Here is a 20076-nt window from a genome sequence, read left to right on the forward strand (position 1 = left end):
TGTTTCTAAAACAATAAATGTATTAGTAAGTCGTAATGTGGTATATTGCTCAATTTCATAATTTTTTGGGGTGACTTCAGACTTTTAACCAAAATATCAGATGAGACGAAATGTTCAGCTGCCCCTTTAAGGGCGGGTGGTAATGGGGCCACTTGAGTTGTCACTTGTGTCTGAGATTTAGGATCTGATAAGGTCCTCTCTTTGCTATTGTTGGTGAACACATAATTAGGAGAGGAAGTACAAAACCAACGACGCTAGACAGAGAGGAATTTGCTTAAGCAAAAGGCAGTTTATTAAAACAGAGATATCTGTTACTGTTAGCTAACATGCATGGGATCCTGCTAATTAACATGCATGGACCTAATCATATAGCACTCTATTAGTGTCAGCTGAGAAGGATGGATAAACAGAGTTTACAGCATTACTTTATACAATGTAACATAAAGGAAGGGGTCCTTCTTCTAGTCCCTTGATTGGTTCCCGAGGCGTAGGAGGCGGTTCTGCTCTGTCCAGAGTAGAAGCCCCATTGGTGCACGGCAGAGTCCTCTGCCCTTGGCACCCGACCAGTAGACAGGGGAGTTGAGAATGAGTGTGCGTGCAGTGAAATGTATGTGTGTGTCCAGGGAACTCGTGAGGAGTATCTGTTGGTTTATGGCCGGAGGTGGGGGTGTTGTCCTATTATCGCATTCCTAGGCCATCTGGTGAGAAGATAAGGTTTTCTCCTCTGTCCTTTGTTCTCTGACCTGGAACAGCATTTATTGAAAACAGGCTCCAAATGGGTCTTACAGAACATTTTAGTCAGACCAATCTATAACAAATTATATTTACTACGACACTATCAGTTGAAAAACAACCGAATTTATGAACAAAACGATGTAAACTGCCAAGAACATGAGGACAAAGTCTCACTTTGTAGACTTTTGAGTAAATTTTATCAATTTTTATGCCTGTGCACAGCGCCTCCAAAAATGAATATATTAGCAGTTCACTCAGAGCGCACAGTTCTTCTGCCAAGCAGTGTTGCTGCCTGAAGTGGGATGTAGGATTCCTATTTCTTTGTGCGATTAGCAGCTTTGACACAAAACAGCAGAAATACTTTGAAAACAGCTACCGCAGCATTTTTCTACAATAAATCGCCACTTGCACATGTGCTCATACTTTTTACTATTTTTATTTGCAAATGTAATGCTTGCAACGTGGCTGGTAAAATAAGACATTCTTACCAATACCTAAATCTACCCGCATCTGGCGGGTGTTAATTTTATACCCTGCCTAACATCCCTATTTGTGAATTTGTAAGCACTTATGTAATCAAAAAACGCACAAAAGCTTCATCATTCATAAAGGTCATGTTAACTAACTGATATTACCTCAGAGAACAAAACATCCTAAGCTTTCCCCAATAGGAATGGCAGAATGAACCAGAGGTAACTCGTTCCGGTTTTTAGGACTACAAGCTGGCGATTTCCTCGACACCCCCATTTCCTTTTTTTTGTGAACAACTGTGCAATGCACTTTTCTTACTCTGAAAGGCAGCAATACGCAACAACGCGTCTAGTCTGCCGGAAAACTACACGAAGAAGTAGTAAACCGAAGTGAACAGTGACAAGAACAGTTTCCACGTTAGCATTTTTGTTTGTTATTTAGACATTTATTAACACCCTGGAACTCAACATATGATTCATTTAACTGCACAGCATCACTTAATCACCCCGGGTAGTGTTTATTCGCGTTGAAAACAGGACTTGGTTGATATAGGTGATATAGCTAGTTAACCCATGCTAGCTGCTAACGTTAGCTAACAATGGCTACCTGTAACTCTAACGTCATGGTTTTTCACACTCAAATAGCATCCATCATGGAGGTGCTAGCGAATGCAGCCGTTGCAGAGATCTGTAAACTCGTAGACGACGACTATGCAGTGTTTCGTTTGGAAATAACTCAAAGCCAGAAAGAAAACAGGGCATTGCGGAGGAAACTACAGCTACTGGAACTGAAGGTGACACGGGAGCGCGCAGAGAGGACAACGCGAGAGCGCGTCCTCGCCAGTCGACCAAGTAGTGTCAAGATCCTCGACCGATACAGAGGAATGACAAGAGGTAGGCTACATTTTGCAGAAGGCGGAGGCTGCGGGGCCTGTCGCCCCGCCCCCGTTCCCCTCTGCGCATGTGTTCAGACGTCTTACCCAGGGTCTTGTTGAGTTTTTGGATAGTATGCCGTACTTACATTTTACATTTTAGTCATTTAGCAGACGCTCTTATCCAGAGCGATTTACAGTCATTGAGTGCATATGATTACTTAGCTAGCTATCATGCATTTTTTTAAATGTTACCTTTATTCTACCAGGCAGGTCAATTAAGAACTCATTCTTCTTGCACAAAGACACAATCATATTCTAACCAGGTTCTTGATTTACTGAATTTCCTATTGTCACACTCAATTAAAATAATGTGATGCATTGAACATAATCAATAAATAGTATGTCAACAATTTATGATAAGTGTTACCTTAAATCCAGGGCCGGATGACCTCCCGGGGCCCCCCAATTTTTTTTTTTTAGGGTTGTTGGCACCCTTGAGGTCGGGCTCCCCCAATAGCATATGAAAGCGTTGGTTGTGGGCAATGTTCCTTAAACATTTTGGGGGCATTGAGCAAATTTTAACATACAGCTGGCCAAGAACAGAGTAACACGTTTTGCTCTTCACTGTAATCAGAGGACTAATATCAATACTATGCATGCCAGTCTCTCTTGGCTAAAAGTTGAGGAGAGACCGACTGCATCGCTTCTCGTTTTTATAAGAAACTATGTGTTGAAAATTCCAAATTGTTTGCATAGTCAACTTACACACAGCACTGACATACACACTTCAAATCAAATCTAATCAAATTTTATTTGCCACATGCGCCGAATACAACAGGTGTAGACATTACAGTGAAATGCTTACTTACAAGCCCTTAACCAACAATGCATTTTTTAAAGACAATTTGTAAAAATAAGTGTTAAGTAAAAAAAAGGAAATAACTAATGGTAATTGAGGTAATATGTACATGTGGGTAGAGTTAAAGTGACTATGCATAAATAATAAACAGAGTAGCAGCAGCGTAAAAGAGGGAAGGGGGGGGGGGGGGGGGGGGGGGGTTGCCATGATTAACTTTACCCAGTACCAGGATATTTTTGCCAAAAACCTGGTTGCCTCAGCCAGGAGGCTAAAACTTGACCGCAAGTGGATCTTCCAGCAAGACAATAACCCCAAGCACACATCAAAATCCACAAAGAAATGGTTAATTGCAATGGCCATCTCAGTCTCCGGACTTAAAATCTATTAAAAACCTGTGGTTTGAATTGAAGAGGCACAGACAAACGATATCAAGAATCTGGAAGAATTCTGTATGGAGGAATGGTCTAGAGCCTTGTTCACATTGGCAGTTTGAAGTGACTCAATATATATTTTTTTGCATATCTGATTTGAATCGGTTCTTTTTCCTGCAGTCTGAACAGCCAAAAAGCACATGGAATCAGATATTTCAAGCCACATTTCAAACCACCTTTGTAGGTGGTTTGAAATCAGATACAAATCTGATTCCTAGCCATGCGACTTGTCTGAACGGTCAAATCTAATTTATTTGCTCTCAAGTGGTTGACTGTTATTTGGCATATCTTGTTGCTTGCTATCTACTACGTTGACAGATTTGACAAGATCATGTGGTAGCTAACTAGCTTATTCATTTTTTACAAACAAATGAGTGAATATGCTAGAAAGCTAAACAGCTACCAAGCTACAGTTGAAGTCGGAAGTTTAAATACACCTTAGCCAAATACATTTCAACTCAGTTTTTCACAACTCCTGACATTTAATCCTAGTAAAAATTCCCTGTCTTAGGTCAGTTAGGATCACCACTTTATTTTAAGAATGTGAAATGTCAGAATAATAGTAGAGAGAATGATTTATTTCAGCTTTTATTTCTTTCATCACATTCCCAGTGGGTCAGAAGTTTACATACACTCAATTAGTTTCTGGTAGCATTGCCTTTAAATTGTTTAACTTGGGTCAAACGTTTCGGGTAGCCTTCCACATGCTTCCCACAATAAGTTGGGTGAATGTTGGCCCATTCCTCCTGACAGAGCTGGTGTAACTGAGTCAGGTTTGCAGGCCTCCTTGATCGCACACGCTTTTTCAGTTCTGCCCACAAATGTTCTATAGGATTGAGGTCAGGGCTTTGTGATGGCCACTCCAATACCTTGACTTTGTTGTCCTTAAGCCATTTTGCCACAACTTTGGAAGTATGCTTGTGGTCATTGTCCATTTGGAAGACCCATTTGCGACCAAGCTTTAACTTCCTGACTGATGTCTTCAGATGTTGCTTCAATATATCCACATAAGTTTCCTTCCTCATGATGCCATCTATTTTGTGAAGTGCACCAGTCCCTCCTGCAGCAAAGCACCCCCACAGCATTATGCTGCCACCCCAGTGCTTCACGGTTGGGATGGTGTTCTTCGGCTTGCAAGCAACCCCCTTTTTCCTCCAAACATAACGATGGTCATTATGGCCAAACAGTTCTATTTTTGTTTCATCAGACCAGAGGACATTTCTCCAAAAAGTACGATCTTTGTCCCCATGTACAGTTTCAAACCGTAGTCTGGGTTTTTTAAGGCGGTTTTGGAGCAGTGGCTTCTTCCTTGCTGAGCGGCCTTTCAGGTTATGTCGATATAGGACTTGTTTTACTGTGGATATAGATACTTTTGTACCTGTTTCCTCCAGCATCTTCACAAGGTCCTTTGCTGTTGTTCTGGGATTGATTTGCAGTTTTCGCACCAAAGTACATTCATCTCTAGGAGACAGAATGCGTCTCCTTCTTGAGCGGTATGACAGCTGCGTGGTCCCATGGTGTTTATACTTGCGTACTATTGTTTGTACAGATGAACGTGGTACCTTCAGGCGTTTGGAAATTGCTCCCAAGGATGAACCAGACTTGTGGAGGTCTACAATTCTTTTTCTGAGGTCTTGGCTGATTTATTATGATTTTCCCATGATGTCAAGCAAAGAGGCACTGAGTTTGAAGGTAGGCCTTGAAATACATCCACAGGTACACCTCCAATTGACTCAAATGATGTCAATTAGCCTATCGGAAGCTTCTAAAGCCATGACATCATTTTCTGGAATTTTCCAAGCTGTTTAAAGGCACAGTCAACTTAGTGTATGTAAACTTCTGACCCACTGGAATTGTGATACAGTGAATTATAAGTTAAATTATCTGTCTGTAAACAATTGTTGGAAAGATTACTTGTGTCATGCACAAATAGATGTCCTAACCGACTTGCCAAAACTCTAGTTTGTTAACAAGAAATGTGTGGAGTTGTTGAAAAACGAGTTTTAATGACTCCAACCTAAGTGTATGTAAACTTCCGACTTCAACTGTAGATAGTTGACTGCTGTGGATAGTTGGATCTTTAAAAGTCTTCTTACACTATGATTTTGAACATTCAAAGCAACTGGGAAATGTCCATAGTAGGCATTGTTGTCACCTTAGCTTGCTACACCACTGCGCGCACACCCGTTGTTACTATGACAACTAGCGTAGCCATGTCAGTAAATGACTGCTGTCGGAATTTGGTCACTTGTAACTTGCTGTTTGGACAGTCAGTATTCCAAAACGGATTGAGCACTAAGGCCTTTAGATCCCTCCCAATGTGTTTTCCAACTCATAAAACTTTTTAGAAAAAGGCTCCCTGCCATTGTCCTCACAAGGTGAGGTATTGAAAGGTATTGAAAACAGGTGTCAATAATTTGGACCCCTACTTTTTTGAGAATTGTATTTCTTACTTGTTAAACATACCTAATTTTATGGAGCATACAATATAGCTCAGTATTTGAATGATTTATTTTATACAGTCATTTTTGCTCATCTTTATCAAGGGTGTCAGTAATTTCGGACCCCACTGTAGATGTAACCACACGCTTTTCCCCAATAACTCTCTTAGGTGAAGGACATCTCACTGAAGGCCACAGGAGCTTTGTGAAGCCAGCAGGACACAATACATGGAGAGATGACCAACCCATAGCTATAGATGAGGGGAGTGGAACCTCAACCCAGCATGTTATCGTGATAGAGGTTAGTGTCATAGTGTAACATATAAAAAATGACAGTACATCCAATGTGGCCTGTTTATTTCAGAAAGGCTCCCCTCAGCTATTTACTTGCTTACATGTATATCCTAATGTTTCTGCCATAGGGGAGCTTGTGAGACTTCCCTACGACATTATCTAATTCAACTCATGTACCGACAATAACCTCCGCTCTTCTTGTGTCAGTCTGAAGATGCAGAGGCTGCAGGTCCTGGAGGATCGTCTCTGGTCAAGCAGGAGAAGTCTGAAGGAGAGGACCCACGACACAGCAGAGACATCCAGATTGCAGTGTCTGGAGTGGCGCCCCCTCTAGCCATGGAGGACCTCGCCACCGCACCCCAGCCCAGGACCTTATGCAACATCACGGAGGTCAGTGGAACCCTGAATGCCGTCCTCAAGTCAGAGACAGACACCAAGACTTTAACTGTAACACGCAGGCTCTTACACACAGGATCTGACCACAGATCAGATGGAGAGAGACTGCAGCTGGGACCACTGGGCTGTCCTCCTGCTCCTGTCTCAGAGTATTTACTTTATGGTAATCCAAGCCCGAGGGTGGTTAATTCCCATCGGGACTCAGGTGACATGTTAGAGACTGGCAATGATCTGTCGTGTTCTTATACTACAGAGATGGACCCTGGCAACAAGCCCTTGGGTTTAGAGACACAGACGGATCTGTCTAGAGGGGACTGGAACCAGTACAGAAGTAGTGTATACTCTGAAGGCTTCCTGGATAAGAAAGGGGAGGTTATAGCGGTAGATGAGGTGACTGTGAAAGTGGAGGACGACGCTCTTCTGACATGGAATGTAGACAAGACTCACTTAGGAGAAGGACACTCACAAGGCAGAGATTTCTTAGATTACAGGGAAAGCTTAGAGACAAATCCAAATGTCGTGACCCACTCCCCTTTACACACGCTCAGGGATTGTGACCCAGTGTCCACGTTGATGGGGCCTTCCGATTCACAGAGCCGGGACCGTTTCGATCAGGTATTGAACTCAAAGGACCAAAGGGCCAAGGCTCAGGGAGGGGGAACAACATCAGGCAATAGTAAAGAGAAAAGGTTCCTCTGCATGTTCTGTAACAAAGGCTTCAATTGCCCCCAGAAGGTAGAGATCCACCAGAGGGTCCACATAGGGGTGAAACCCTTCAGCTGTACCCAGTGTCATATGCGCTTCACCCAGGCTGGCAACCTGAAGAGGCACCAGAGGGTCCACACAGGGGAGAAACCCTTCAGCTGTACCCAGTGTCACATGCGCTTTGCCCAGGCTGGAAACCTAAAGATGCACCTGAAGGTCCACACGGGAGAAAGGCCGTTTGCCTGTCCACACTGTGGGAAAAGGTTCTCAGAGAGGAGATGCCTCAGGATACACCTGCAGAAAATACATTCTACTGAATAACAAAGAAACTGTTCCACTCAATAGCTTCTGATACTTAGATCAAACCCTTCATTAAAGACAAATATGCATTTTCATTGTTGTCAGCAGATGGATCCACAGATGCATTTGGAATAATGAGAGTAACAGATTTCAGTGTTGAATATTCCTGTGTAAATATTGTATCCAGACATTGTGTGATACAATGCAGACCACTTGACTTTTTCCACATTTTGTTACGTTACAGCCTTATTTGTAAAATGGATTAAATATATGTTTTCCCTCATCAATCTACACACAATACCCCATAATGACAAAGCAAAAGTAGTTTTTTTTTTGTGTGCAAATGTATTTAAAAAAAACGGATATGACATTTACATAAGTATTCAGACCCTTTACTTAGTACTTTGTTGAAGCACCTTTGGCAGCGATTACATCCTCAAGTCTTCTTTGGTATGACGCTACAAGCTTGGCACACCTGTATTTGGGGAGTTTCTCCCATTCTTTGCTGCAGATCCTCTCAAGCTCTGTCAGGTTGGATGGGGAGTGTCGCTGCACAGCTATTTTCAGGTCTCTCCAGAGATGTTTGATCAGGTTCAATTCTGGGCTCTGGCTTGGCCACTCAAGGACATTCAGAGACTTGTCCCGAAGCAACTCTTGGCTGTGTGCTTAGGGTCGTTGACCTGTTGGAAGTTGAACCTTCGCCCCAGTCTGAAGTCCTGAGCAGGTTTTCATCAAGGATCTCTCTGTACTTTGCTCCATTCATCTTTGCCTCGATCCTGACTAGTCTCCCAGTCCCTGCCGCTGAAAAACATCCCCACAGCATGATGCTGCCACCACCATGCTTCACCGTAGTGATGGTGCCAGGTTTCCTCCAGACGTGAAGCTTGGCATTCAGGACAAAGAGTTCAATTTTGGTTTCATCAGACCAGAGAATCTTGTTTCTCATGGTCTGAGAGTTTTTAGGTGCCTTTAGGCAAACTCCAAGTTGGCTGTCGTGCCTTTTACTGAGGATTGGCTTCAGTCTGGCCACTCTACCATAAAGGCCTGATTGGTGGAGTGCTGCAGAGATGGTTGTCCTTCTGGAAGGTTCTCCCATCTCCACAGAGGAACTCTGGAGCTCTGTCAGAGTGACCATCAGTTTCTTGGTCACCTCCCAGACCAAGGCCCTTCTCCCGATTGCTCAGTTTGGCCGGGCGGCCAGCTCTACGAAGAGTCTTGGTGGTTCCAAACTTCTTCCATTTAAGAATTCTGGGACCTTCAATGCTGCAGAAACTTGTTCCATTTAAGAATGATGGAGGCCACTGTGTTCTTGGGGACCTTCAATGCTGCAGACATTTTTTGGTACCCTTCCCCAGATCTGTGCCTCGACACAATCCTGTCTCAGAGCTCTACGGACAATTCCTTCGACCTCATGGCTTGGTTTTTGCTCTGACATGCACTGTCAACTGTGGGACCTTTATATAGACAGGTGTGTGCCTTTCCAAATCATGTCCAATCAATTGAATTTACTACAGGTGGACTCCAATCAAGTTGTAGAAACATCTGAAGGATGATCAATGGAAACAGGATGCACCTGAGCTCAATTTCGAGTCTCATAGCAAAAGGTCTGAATTTACAAACATTTCTGAAAACCAGTTTTCACTTTGTCATTATGGGGTATTGTGTGTATATTGATGAGAGAAAACAATTAATTCATCAATTTTACAATAAGGCTGTAACGTAACAAAATGTGGAAAAAGTCAAGGGGTCTGAATACTTTCCGAATGCATTGTATATAAGGCATGTATACACTGAGCAAAAATATAAACGCAACATGTAAAGTGTTGGTTTCATGAGCTGAAATAAAAGATCCCAGAAATTTACCATATGCACAAAAAGGTTATTTCTCTCAAGTTCTGTGTACTAATTTGTTTTACATCTCTGTTAGTGAGCATTTCTCCTTTGCCAAGATAATCCATCCAGTGTGGCATATCAAGAAATTGATTAAACAGCATGATCATTACACAGGTGCACCTTGTACTGGGGACAATAAAAGGCCACTCTAAAATGTGCAGTTTTGTCACACAACACAATGCCATGTCTTAAGTTTTAAGATTATTGTTATAATAAAATGTTTGTATTTTACCCCCCTTTTCTCCCCAATTTCAATCTTGTCGCTGCAACTCCCCTCATTGTAGTAACACCTTTAGCACTGCGATGCAGTGCCTTAGACTGCTGTGCCACTCGGGAGGCCCAGATGACTCAAGTTTTGAGGGAGCATGCAATTGGCATGCTGACTACAGGAATGTCCACCCGAGTTGTTACCAGAGAATTGAATGTTCACTTTTCTACCATAAGCCGCCTCAGCGGTTTGCTGATGTCAACGTTGTGAACAGAATGTCCCATGGTGGCGGTGGGCTGATGGTATGGGCAGGCATAAGCTACGGACAACGAACACAATTGCATTTTATCGATGGTAATTTGAATCCACAGAGATACCATGACGAGATCCTGAGGCCCGTTGTCTTGCGCTTCATCTGCCGCCATCACTCCATGTTTCAGCATGGTAATGCCCGGCCCCATGTCACAAGGATCTGTACACATTTCCTGGAAGCTGAACATTTCCCAGTTCTTCCATGGCCTGCATACTCACCAGACATGTCAGCCATTGAGCATGTTTGGGATGCTCTGGATCGACGTGTACAACTGTGTGTTCCAGTTCCCGCCAATATCCAGCAACTTCGTACAGCCATTGAAAAGGAGTGGGACAACATTCCACAGGCCACAATCAACAGCCTGATCAACTCTATGCGAAGGAGATGTCGCGCTGCATGAGGCAAATGGTGGTCACACCAGATACTGACTGGTTTTCTGATCCACACCCCTGCTTTTTTTTAAGCTATCTGTATTCCCAGTCATGTGAAATCCATAGATTAGGGCCTAATTTATTTATTTCAGTTGACTGATTTCCTCATATGAACTGTAACTCAGTAAAATCTTTGAAATTGTTTCATGTTGCGTTCATATTTTTGTTCAGTATATAAGCCTAAAATGTCTGTAATATATTGTGTTTTTACTGTGTAGGCTATATGTTCACACGTCTATTTCATTAATACCATTCAATTACTTTTTATTTCCCAAGACACTTTTAATGAGAAAATTAATGCAGTTTACCAAGTTCATGCAGATTTTTAGTTGAGATGTGAGTGTGATTTTCATATGTTGCATTTAAAACTTGTTTGTTTAATAAATACAAAAGGGACTTTTCATTCTAAGACTTTCATTGACTCTTTAGTACGCATCCATCTGATCTCACCCTATTCTGCATACATCCAACAGTGCTTTATAACCAATATACACTTACTAAATATACCTACACATACCCACACACTAACAAACACCTACTGTACATGTCAGAATAGGTTAGTCAAGTTTGTCTGATGATGTCTTTTGACTTCATAGCTGACTCATATTTACCCACAACATCATATTTATGTCCACCATGATGGGTTTAACAACAATGAAGTCATTCTGTACCTACAGTATAGGACTCAAATGTAGTGGGGACGGGTAAAAACACCATGTTGAATGTGTGTTTATTATCGTGTGTGTGTGTACGTACCTGGGGGAGTGTATGTCTGTGTAATCTGTATCACCTGTCTCTTCCAGGAGGAGGAGGGTCCAGAGGTGCTGCTGGTGAAGGAGGAGGGGTGTGAGGAGGGTCTGGAGAACCCTGAGGGGACCATGGTCATGGAGGACAACCAGACAACACCTCCTCCTGAGCCCACAGAGGAACCAGCTGAGCAGCACAGGACCACACACAGTCTCACTGAGGTGAGCCCACTGTGAACTACTGTCTGAATGGTATTAGGTCAGGGACTGTATCCTCAAAGCCTCTCAGAGTAGGAGTGCTGATCTAGGATCAGTTTAGCATTTTAGATCATAATGAATAAGACTATAAAGACAGGTGGGGACCTGATCCTCGATCAGCAATTCTATTTTGAGACTGTGGATACGGGCTCAGGTCTTGATTAATTTAGTCTCAAGTGCGAGACCATTCCTTTCAATTATCAAACCATTAAAGAGTGTAATAGCATTACATTTACATGTTACATAGCAATCCCTCATTGCCCAATCAGAAGATGCTCCATAGCAGGGTGCTCATATCAGATTTCTTGATCCAACATCCTCTCACTCTGTATCTCTTACAGTCAATAGACATGGAGGATGGGAAGCTTGATCTGCTGCTAGTCAAAGAGGAGACCATAGAAGACAGACCAGAGAGCATTGATCTGCTGAGTGGACTAAAGATGGGGGAGCAAGGTAAGGGATAAATAATATAGCCTACATACAGTAATAGATCTTCAATGGGAATAGTGATGCACCTGGCTATTGTTTTTTTCTTCATTCAAAAAATTAAATCAATACAACTTATGTTTACCTTCAAAAGTTTCAAGTTGTATTCATCGCATGCACAAGTACAGTGACATTCTTAATTTGCAAGCCCTACCCAACAGTGCAGTATTCAATATCAAATAGTATAACTAATAAAATTATATAAAAAACACAAGAAATAAGAGAGAAAGCTATATACTGGTCAGTGCCAGTACCAAATGTAAAATGTGCAAGGATACTGGAGTGTTCGAGGTAGATACAGTGCCTTCAGTTAGTATTCACACCAGTGGCGGTCGGTGCCGTTTAAGATGAGGGAGGATTCTTTTTTTTATGAGCATGGCCTTATTTCTATTACAGCATATAGGATGACTGTCATTCATATTCCATTCATCCAGCTCAATGTAACATCGATAGGTTTAGGATACTACATGATACTAATACCCATCATGAGGTTGCTACAAAAGGTCAAGAGAAGAATTTGAGTAATCCAGACAGTTGACACATTCAATACCGCCTTGCACACTCTTGCCTGCATCTAGCTGATCTAGGGTGTAATCATTAGTCCAACAGTTGCAAATTAGAGTTTCTATTGGACAAATTTAGGTATGTTTATCCCCGTTTCGTTCCGTTTGCTTCCGTTTAAGAAATGTTTTTCAACAGAATCAGCGGAATGAATACACTCCTGATCACCGCAAACACAGTTCACTTTCATAGCAGCCACATACAAAAAGCATGATCATTTGCTTGTTGTATAATTCCTACTCGCATCTATGCGCTCTCCTCCTGTCACCTTTTCCCTTCGCTTGTGGACTTCAGTGCACAATACAACAGCTGTATGTGACCAGGCAAGAAAAACTTTCCACGCCAAACCTTCATTCCATAACTGCTAACCGCTACACACAGCCTACATCATTGTCACCTAACATCATAGTCAACAAATCTAGCTACTAGCGTTAATAAACCAGCTACAAACGTTAGTGTACAGCAAGCAGTTTAGCATTTACACCGGCGGGCCCCGGTGGCAATACATTTATAAAACCAAAAGCTTAGCTTGACTTGCCATAGTATCCTTCTCTGTTTGAGCCGGGTGTTTGAGTAGGCTAAACTAACTAGCTGCATTCGCTAGCTAGATAAGTGAAAGTAAAATAAAATAAAAACGAAATAAAGCTAGCTCTCTTCTTACTTCTCCTTCATTTTTGAAAAAAATAATTTGTTAAACTATTGTCTTTCTCTCTCTTTGAGTCAACTACTCACCACATTTTATGCACTGCAGGGCTAGCTAGCTGTAGCTTATGCTTTCAGTACTAGATTCATTCTCTGATCCTTTGATTGGGTCGACAACAGTTCATACTGCAAGAGCTCTTATAGGTTGGAGGACGTCCTCCGGAAGTTGTCATAATTACTGTGAAAGTCTATGGAAGGGGGTGAGAACCATGAGCCTCGGAGGTTTTGTATTGAAGAAAATGTACCCAGAGGAGAACGGAAGCTAGCTGTCCTCCGGCTGCACCGTGGTGCTACCCCAGAGAGTGCTGTTAAGGCTACTGTAGACCTTTATTGCAAAACAGTGTGTTTTAATCAATTATTTGGTGACGTGAATATATTTAGTATAGTTTTATCCAAAAATTATAACTTTTTATTGTTTCACTATTTTTATTTTTATGAAATTCACTGAGGAGGTTGGTCCTCCCCTTCCTCTTTTGAGGAGCCTCCCCTGATTCACACCCTTTGACTTTTTCCACATTTTGTTGTGTTACAGCCGTAATTTAAAATGGATTAAATTGAGATTTTTTGTCACTGGCCTACAAACAATAACCCATAATGTCATAGTGGAATTGTGAAAAGCTGAAATATCTTGAGTCAATAAGTATTCAACCCCTTTGTTATGGCAAGCCTAAATAAGTTCAGGAGTAAACATTTGCTTAACAAGTCACATAATACGTTGCATGGACTCGCTCTGTGTGCAATAATAGTGTTTAACATTATTTTTTAAATGACTACCTCATCTCTGTACCCCACACATAGTATTATCTGTAAGGTCCCTCAGTCGAGAAGTGAATTTCAAACACAGATTCAACCAGGGAGGTTTTCCAATGCCTCGTAAAGAAGAGCTCCTATTGGTAGATGGGTGAAAAAAGTTGACATTGAATATCCCTTTGAGCATGGTGAAGTTATTAATTACACTTTGGATGGTGTATCAATACACCCAGTCACTACAAAGATACAGACCTCTTTCCTAACTCAGTTGCCGGAGAGGAAAGAAACCGCTCAGGGGTTTCACCATGAGGCCAATAGTCACTTTAAAACAGTTACAGACTTTAATGGCTGTGATAGGAGAAAACTGAGGATGGATCAACAACATTGTAGTTACTCCACAATACTAACCTGATTGACAAAGTGAAAAGAAGGAAGCCTGTACAGAATAAAAATATTCCAAAATATGCATCCTGTTTGCAACAAGGCACTAAAGTAATACTGCAAAGAAATTGGCAAAGCAATTAACTTTTTATCCTGTATACAGAGTGTTATGTTTGGGGCAAATCCAATACAACACATTACTGAGTACCATTCTCCATATTTTCAAGCATAGTGATGGCTGCATCATGTTATGGGTATGCTTGTAATCGCTAGTTTTTCTGGATAAAAATAAACGGAATGGAGCTAAGCCCAGGCAAAATCCTAGAGGAAAACCTGGTTCAGTCTGCTTTTCCAGACACTGGGAGATTAATTAGCCTTTCAGCAGGACAATAACCTAAAACACAAGGCCAAATATACACTGGAGTTGCTTACCAAGAAGACAGTGAATGTTCCTGAGTGGCTGAGTTACAGTTTTGACTTAAATCTACTTTAAAATCTATGGCAAGACCTGAAAATGGTTGTCTAGCAATGATGAATAACCCATTTGAGAGCTTGAAGAATTTTGCAAATATGTTGCACAATTGTTGCACAATCCAGATGTGGAAAACTCTTAGAGACTTACCCAGAAACACTCACAGCTGTAATCGCTGCCAAAGGTGCTTCTACAAAGTATTGACTCAGGGGGGTGAAGACTTATGTAAATTAGATATTTCTGTATTTCCTTTCCAATAAATTTGCTAACACATTTTAAAAACATGTTTTCACTTTGTCATTATGGGGTATTGTGTGTGGATGGGTGAGAAAATACATATATTTAATCCATCTTGAATTCAGGCTGTAACAACAAAATGTATAATAAGTCAGGGGTTATGAATACTTTCTGAAGGCACTGTATATACATTTAGACAGGGATTAGGAGAAATCCCTAAAGCAAAAATCCCTAAAACACACATTATAAACACCAGGTAATTGACAAAAACAAACCTCCATATGTAGAGTTCTCTACCATGTTTGTAAAGTCTATTTTCTAACCTCTCCCTGCAGGTGGTTGGCTGGAGGCTAACAGAGGAGACTGGGCGGCCATCTTGGATTCCCAGACCCAGACGGGTGCAGCCAAGGACCCAGGAGACAACATCACTGAGCAGGCCAGAACCAGAGGCGACATAGTGGACGTCAGTGGATGGGACAACGTCTTCAACTCTGGACTTGGGAACAACACTGTTAACCACAACCAGAAACAGACATCCGAACACAAAACAACATCAGAACTTAGTCTCTATGACAACAGACTGTCTGAGACCAGGGAGAGGCGAAGATTTGGTCTGCGAGGACAGGGACGTGTCCGTATGCGGCGGGAGAGAACAGACACAGACTCTGCTAGCGATGCTCCGTCCTGCTCCTATAGTTGTGATGCAGAGAGAATGATGGTGCCTCAGGTTAACCCCCTAACAGGTGCTACCTTCAGCCTGCCTTCTATAGGATCTATCAACTGGAACATGGACCCTGCGACAACACAGACACTCCCTGGCCTTCGTCCTCCTCACACTCTTCTAATGTTAAACCAGACCTCAGACAATGCCAGTGCCTCAACACTAAATGGCTACACAAGCCCATTGACAAATGACATTAGTGGTGATGCTATCATCACATCCGGTGGTAAAGAGAAGCGCTTCTCTTGTTCGTTCTGTGGGAAAGCCTTCAATTTCCGCAAACAGGTGGAGACCCACCAGAGGATGCACACGGGGGAGAAACCATTCGGCTGTCACCTGTGCCGGGCTAGTTTCTCCCACTCGTTCACCCTGAAGAGGCACCAGAGGGTCCACACAGGGGAGAAACCCTACACCTGCCCCCACTGTGAGAAGAGGTTCTCCCACCAGCACCATCTGAAGAGGCATTTGAAGGTCCACACAGGAGAGAGGCCGTTCGCCTGCACTCACTGTGGGAAGAGGTTCTCAGATAGGAGCTACCTCAGGATACACCAGCAGAAAAACCATTCCACTCTATAACATAGAAAGTATCCATTCCACTCAATAGTTTCTGACGTTTAGATCAGACCCTGCATTAAAGACAAAGATTAATTTGTTGTCAGCAGAAAAATATCCACAAATGCATTTGGAATAACAAGAGTAATAGATTTCAGATTTTCATCCAGACATTGTGTAATATACAGTGCCTTCAGAAAGTATTCACACCCCTTGACTTTTTCCACATTTTGTTATGTTACAACGTGGGATTAAAATGGATTTAATTGTAATTTTTATGTTAACAATCTACACAAAATACTCTAATGTCAAAGTGTAAGAAGAATTCTAACATTTGTAAAACATTTATGAAAAAATAACACTAATATACTGTAGCCTGATTAGTATTCAACCCAGAGTTAATACAGTGCATTCGGAAAGTATTCAGACCCCTTGACTTTTTTTGTTATGTTATAGCCTTATTCTAAAATGGATTAAATCGTTTTTGCCACTCATCAATCTACCCATAATGACAAAGCAAAAACAGGTTTTTAGACATTTTTGCAAATGTATACTTTTTTTTTTTACTGAAATATTACATTTACATAAGTATTCAGACCTTTTACTCAGTACTTTGTTGAAGCACCTTTGGCAGCGATTACAGCCTCGAGTCTACTTGGGTATGACACTACAATCTTGGCACACCTATATTTGGGGAGTTTTTCCCATTCTTCGCTGCAGATTCTCTCAAGCTCTGTCAGGTTGGACAGCTATTTTCAGGTCTCTCCAGAGATGTTCGATCGGGTTCAAGTCCGGGCTCTGGCTGGGCCACTCAAGGACATTCAGAGACTTGTCCCGAAGCCACTCCTGCAGTGTCTTGGCTGTGTGCTTAGGGTCGTTGTCCTGTTGGAAGGTGAACCTTCGACCTAGTCTGAGGTCCTGAGCGCTCTGGAGCAGGTTTTCATCAGGGATCTCTCTATACTTTGCTCAGTTCATCTTTCCCTCTCCTGACTAGTCTCCCAGTCACTGCCGCTGAAAAACATCCCCGCAGCATGATGCTGCCACCACCATGCTTCACCGTAGGGATGGTGCAAGGTTTCCTCCAGACGTGACGCTTGGCATTCAGGCCAAAGAGTTCAATCTTGGTTTCATCAGACCACAGAATCTTGTTTCTCATGGTCTGAGAGTCCTTTAGGTGCCTTTTGACAAATTCCAAGCGTGCTGTCTTGTGCCTTTTACTGAGGAGTGGCTTCCATCTGGCCACTCTACCATAAAGGCCTGATTGGTGGAGTGCTGCAGAGATGGTTGTCCTTCTGGAAGGTTCTCCCATCTCCACAGAGGAGCTCTGTCAAAGTGACCATCAGGTTCTTGGGCACCTCCCTGACCAAGGACCTTCTCCCCCGATTGCTCAGTTTGGCCGGGTGGCCAGCTCTAGGAAGAGTCTTGGTGGTTCCAAACTACTTCCATTTAAGAATGATGGAACCTTCAATGCTGCAGAACTTTTTTGGTACCCTTCCCCAGATCTGTGCCTCGACACAATCCTGTCTCGGAGCTATACGGACAATTCCTTCGACCTCATGGCTTGGTTTTTGCTCTGACATGCACTGTCAACTGTGGGATCTTATATAGACAGGCGTGTGCTTTTCCAAATCATGTCCAATCAATTAAAATTACCACAGGTGGACTCCAATCAAGTTGTCGAAACATCTCAAGGATGACAATGGAAACAGGATGCACCTGTGCTCAATTTTGAGTCTCATAGCAAAGGGTCTGAATACTTATGTAACATTTCTAAAAACCTGTTTTCGCTTTTGTCATGGGGTATTGTGTTTAGATTGATGAGGGAAAACATTTATTTAATCAATTTTAGATTAAGGCTGTAACGTAACAAAATGTGGAAAAAGGGAAGGGGTCTGAATACTTTCCGAATGCAAGCCTTGACACAATAGAGACATGGATTGTGTATGTGTGCCATTCAGAGGGTGAATGGGCAAGACAAAAGATTGATGTGCCTTTAAACGGGGTATGGTAGATGGTGCCAGGCGCACCGGTTTGTGTCAATAACTACAACGCTGCTTGGTTTTTCACGCTCAACAGTTTTCTGTGTGTATCAAGAATGGTCCACCACCCAAAGGACATCCAACCAACTTGACACAACTGTGGGAAGCATTGGAGTTTGCCAAAAAGCACCTTGATGATCATCAAGACTCTTGAAGAATGTTCTATGGACAGATGAGTCAAATGTATAACTTGGACTAAATGTGTCCCATTATGTCTGGCAAAAACCAAACATTGCATTCCACATTAAGAACCTTAAACCAACGGTCAAGCATGGTGGTGGTAGTGTGATGGTTTGGGGATGCTTTGCTGCCTCAAGACCTGGATGAAGGAACCATGAATTCTGCTCTGTATCAGATAATTCTACAGGAGAATGTCAGGCCATCCGTTTGTGAGCTGAAGCTGAAGTGCAGCTGGGTTATGCAGCAAGACAATGAGCCAAAACACACAATCAAGTCTACATGAAAATGGCTAAAAAGAAACACATTTGAAGTTTTGGAATGGCCTAGTCAAAGTCCAGACATAATCCCAATTGAGATGTTTTGGCAGGATTTGAAACGAGCAGTTCATGCTTGAAAACCCACAAATGTCGCTGAGTTAAAGCAGTTCTGCATGGAAGAGTGGTCTAAAATTCCTCCACAATGTTGTGAGAGACTGATCAACAACTACAGGAAGCACTTGGTTGGAGTCACTGCAGCTAAAGGTGGCACAACCTGTTATTGAGTGTAAGGGGGCATTAACTTTTTCATACAGGGGCATTGGGTGTTGCATAACTTTGTTTATTAAATAAATGAAATAAGTATGTAATTGTTGTGTCATTTGTTCACTCCGGTTATCTTGATCTAATATTAGGTTTTGGTTGAAGATCTGATAACATTCAGTATCAAAAATATGCAAAGGTAGAGAAAATTAGAAAGGGGGCAAATACTTTTTCACAGCACTGTACAGCAAAAACTTTGTGTCTTCTGTACAATTTGTGTTTACACTATGCAGTCCATGAGGACCTGCTGATATACGGTGTTGCTGGCGGGAGAGACTGGACCTCTGAAGCGGCTGGTCACAAACCCTGGCCCCAGATCAGGAGTAGTCTCTTTTCCTTTCCAAGTCGGAACCGGGACCGAACCGTGAGGGAAAGAGACTCTACCACCACCTCACAGAACACAAACACTGGGCCAGTGGACAGGTGGACTGAACAACCTCAGTCCTGGTGGTCATCAGAGAGACAGAGGCTGAATCCCAAATGACCCCCTTCCCCTCTGCCCTCGATTGTGTGTTCACGCACGCCTCTGCCATATGCGCAAGTGTCCCAAAGCTGAAGGAGTGAAAATTATGGAGGGTGTAGGGGCCAATTAGACCCGCCGATAGCCATTTCTACCGAGCCAGCAACATCGCCGGCTTCAGAGCGAAGTGGAATCCCATAAGGCACCACGTTATTTTTGAGTTTGCGCAATTTCACACAAAATAAAAGGAGTGCCTAATTATATGTCACGTGAATTTCTTTATGCCTGATTTCGAGACTTGACACATGTAAAAGATTAAATACCTCCCAAATTAAATGTTTAACTGTTACTGAGGTTTATATCTTGTAAAATGACAGGGGGAAATTGTTAATTAGAATTTCATGCTCGTTTTATTTAAAAGTTGAACATTAATTGCATCATTCAAGTCACGAGTGTGTCCTGATTGATCCCCTCGTCCACTCTCTGAAAGTCACCCTCAGAGTTTCATCAGCAACACGTGACAACGGAGGGCCGTCCGAGCGAGTTGGTAGGGGCAAAGGGGTGGTCGAAGACCCATTTGCGACCAAGCTTTAACTTCCTGA

At 42.4% G+C, this 20076-nt stretch overlaps 1 protein-coding gene across 1 annotated transcript; it reads left to right on the top strand.

Moving 5' to 3' along the window:
* Positions 1–1558: 1558 nt before the first annotated feature.
* On the top strand, positions 1559–19032 carry LOC311110344 (uncharacterized protein). The gene is made up of 6 exons (XM_084188890.1): positions 1559–2099; positions 5982–6112; positions 6313–6495; positions 11155–11319; positions 11697–11808; positions 15280–19032. The coding sequence occupies exons 1-6, from the start codon at positions 1805–1807 to the stop codon at positions 16239–16241; spliced, it is 1848 nt and encodes a 615-aa protein (XP_084045016.1). The 5' UTR covers positions 1559–1804; the 3' UTR covers positions 16242–19032.
* The last annotated feature ends 1044 nt before the right edge of the window (positions 19033–20076 follow it).

Source organism: Coregonus lavaretus (assembly GCF_964263955.1).
Source record: "Coregonus lavaretus genome assembly, contig: SUPER_35_unloc_3, whole genome shotgun sequence".
NCBI classification, from domain to species: domain Eukaryota; kingdom Metazoa; phylum Chordata; class Actinopteri; order Salmoniformes; family Salmonidae; genus Coregonus; species Coregonus lavaretus.

Coding starts and splice junctions, on each gene's coding strand:
- LOC311110344 (XM_084188890.1), top strand. CDS start 1,805: ATGGCTACCTGTAACTCTAACGTCATGGTTTTTCACACTCAAATAGCA. Junction 11,320..11,696: donor CCACACACAGTCTCACTGAG/GTGAGCCCACTG, acceptor TATCTCTTACAG/TCAATAGACATGGAGGATGG. Junction 11,809..15,279: donor ACTAAAGATGGGGGAGCAAG/GTAAGGGATAAA, acceptor CTCTCCCTGCAG/GTGGTTGGCTGGAGGCTAAC.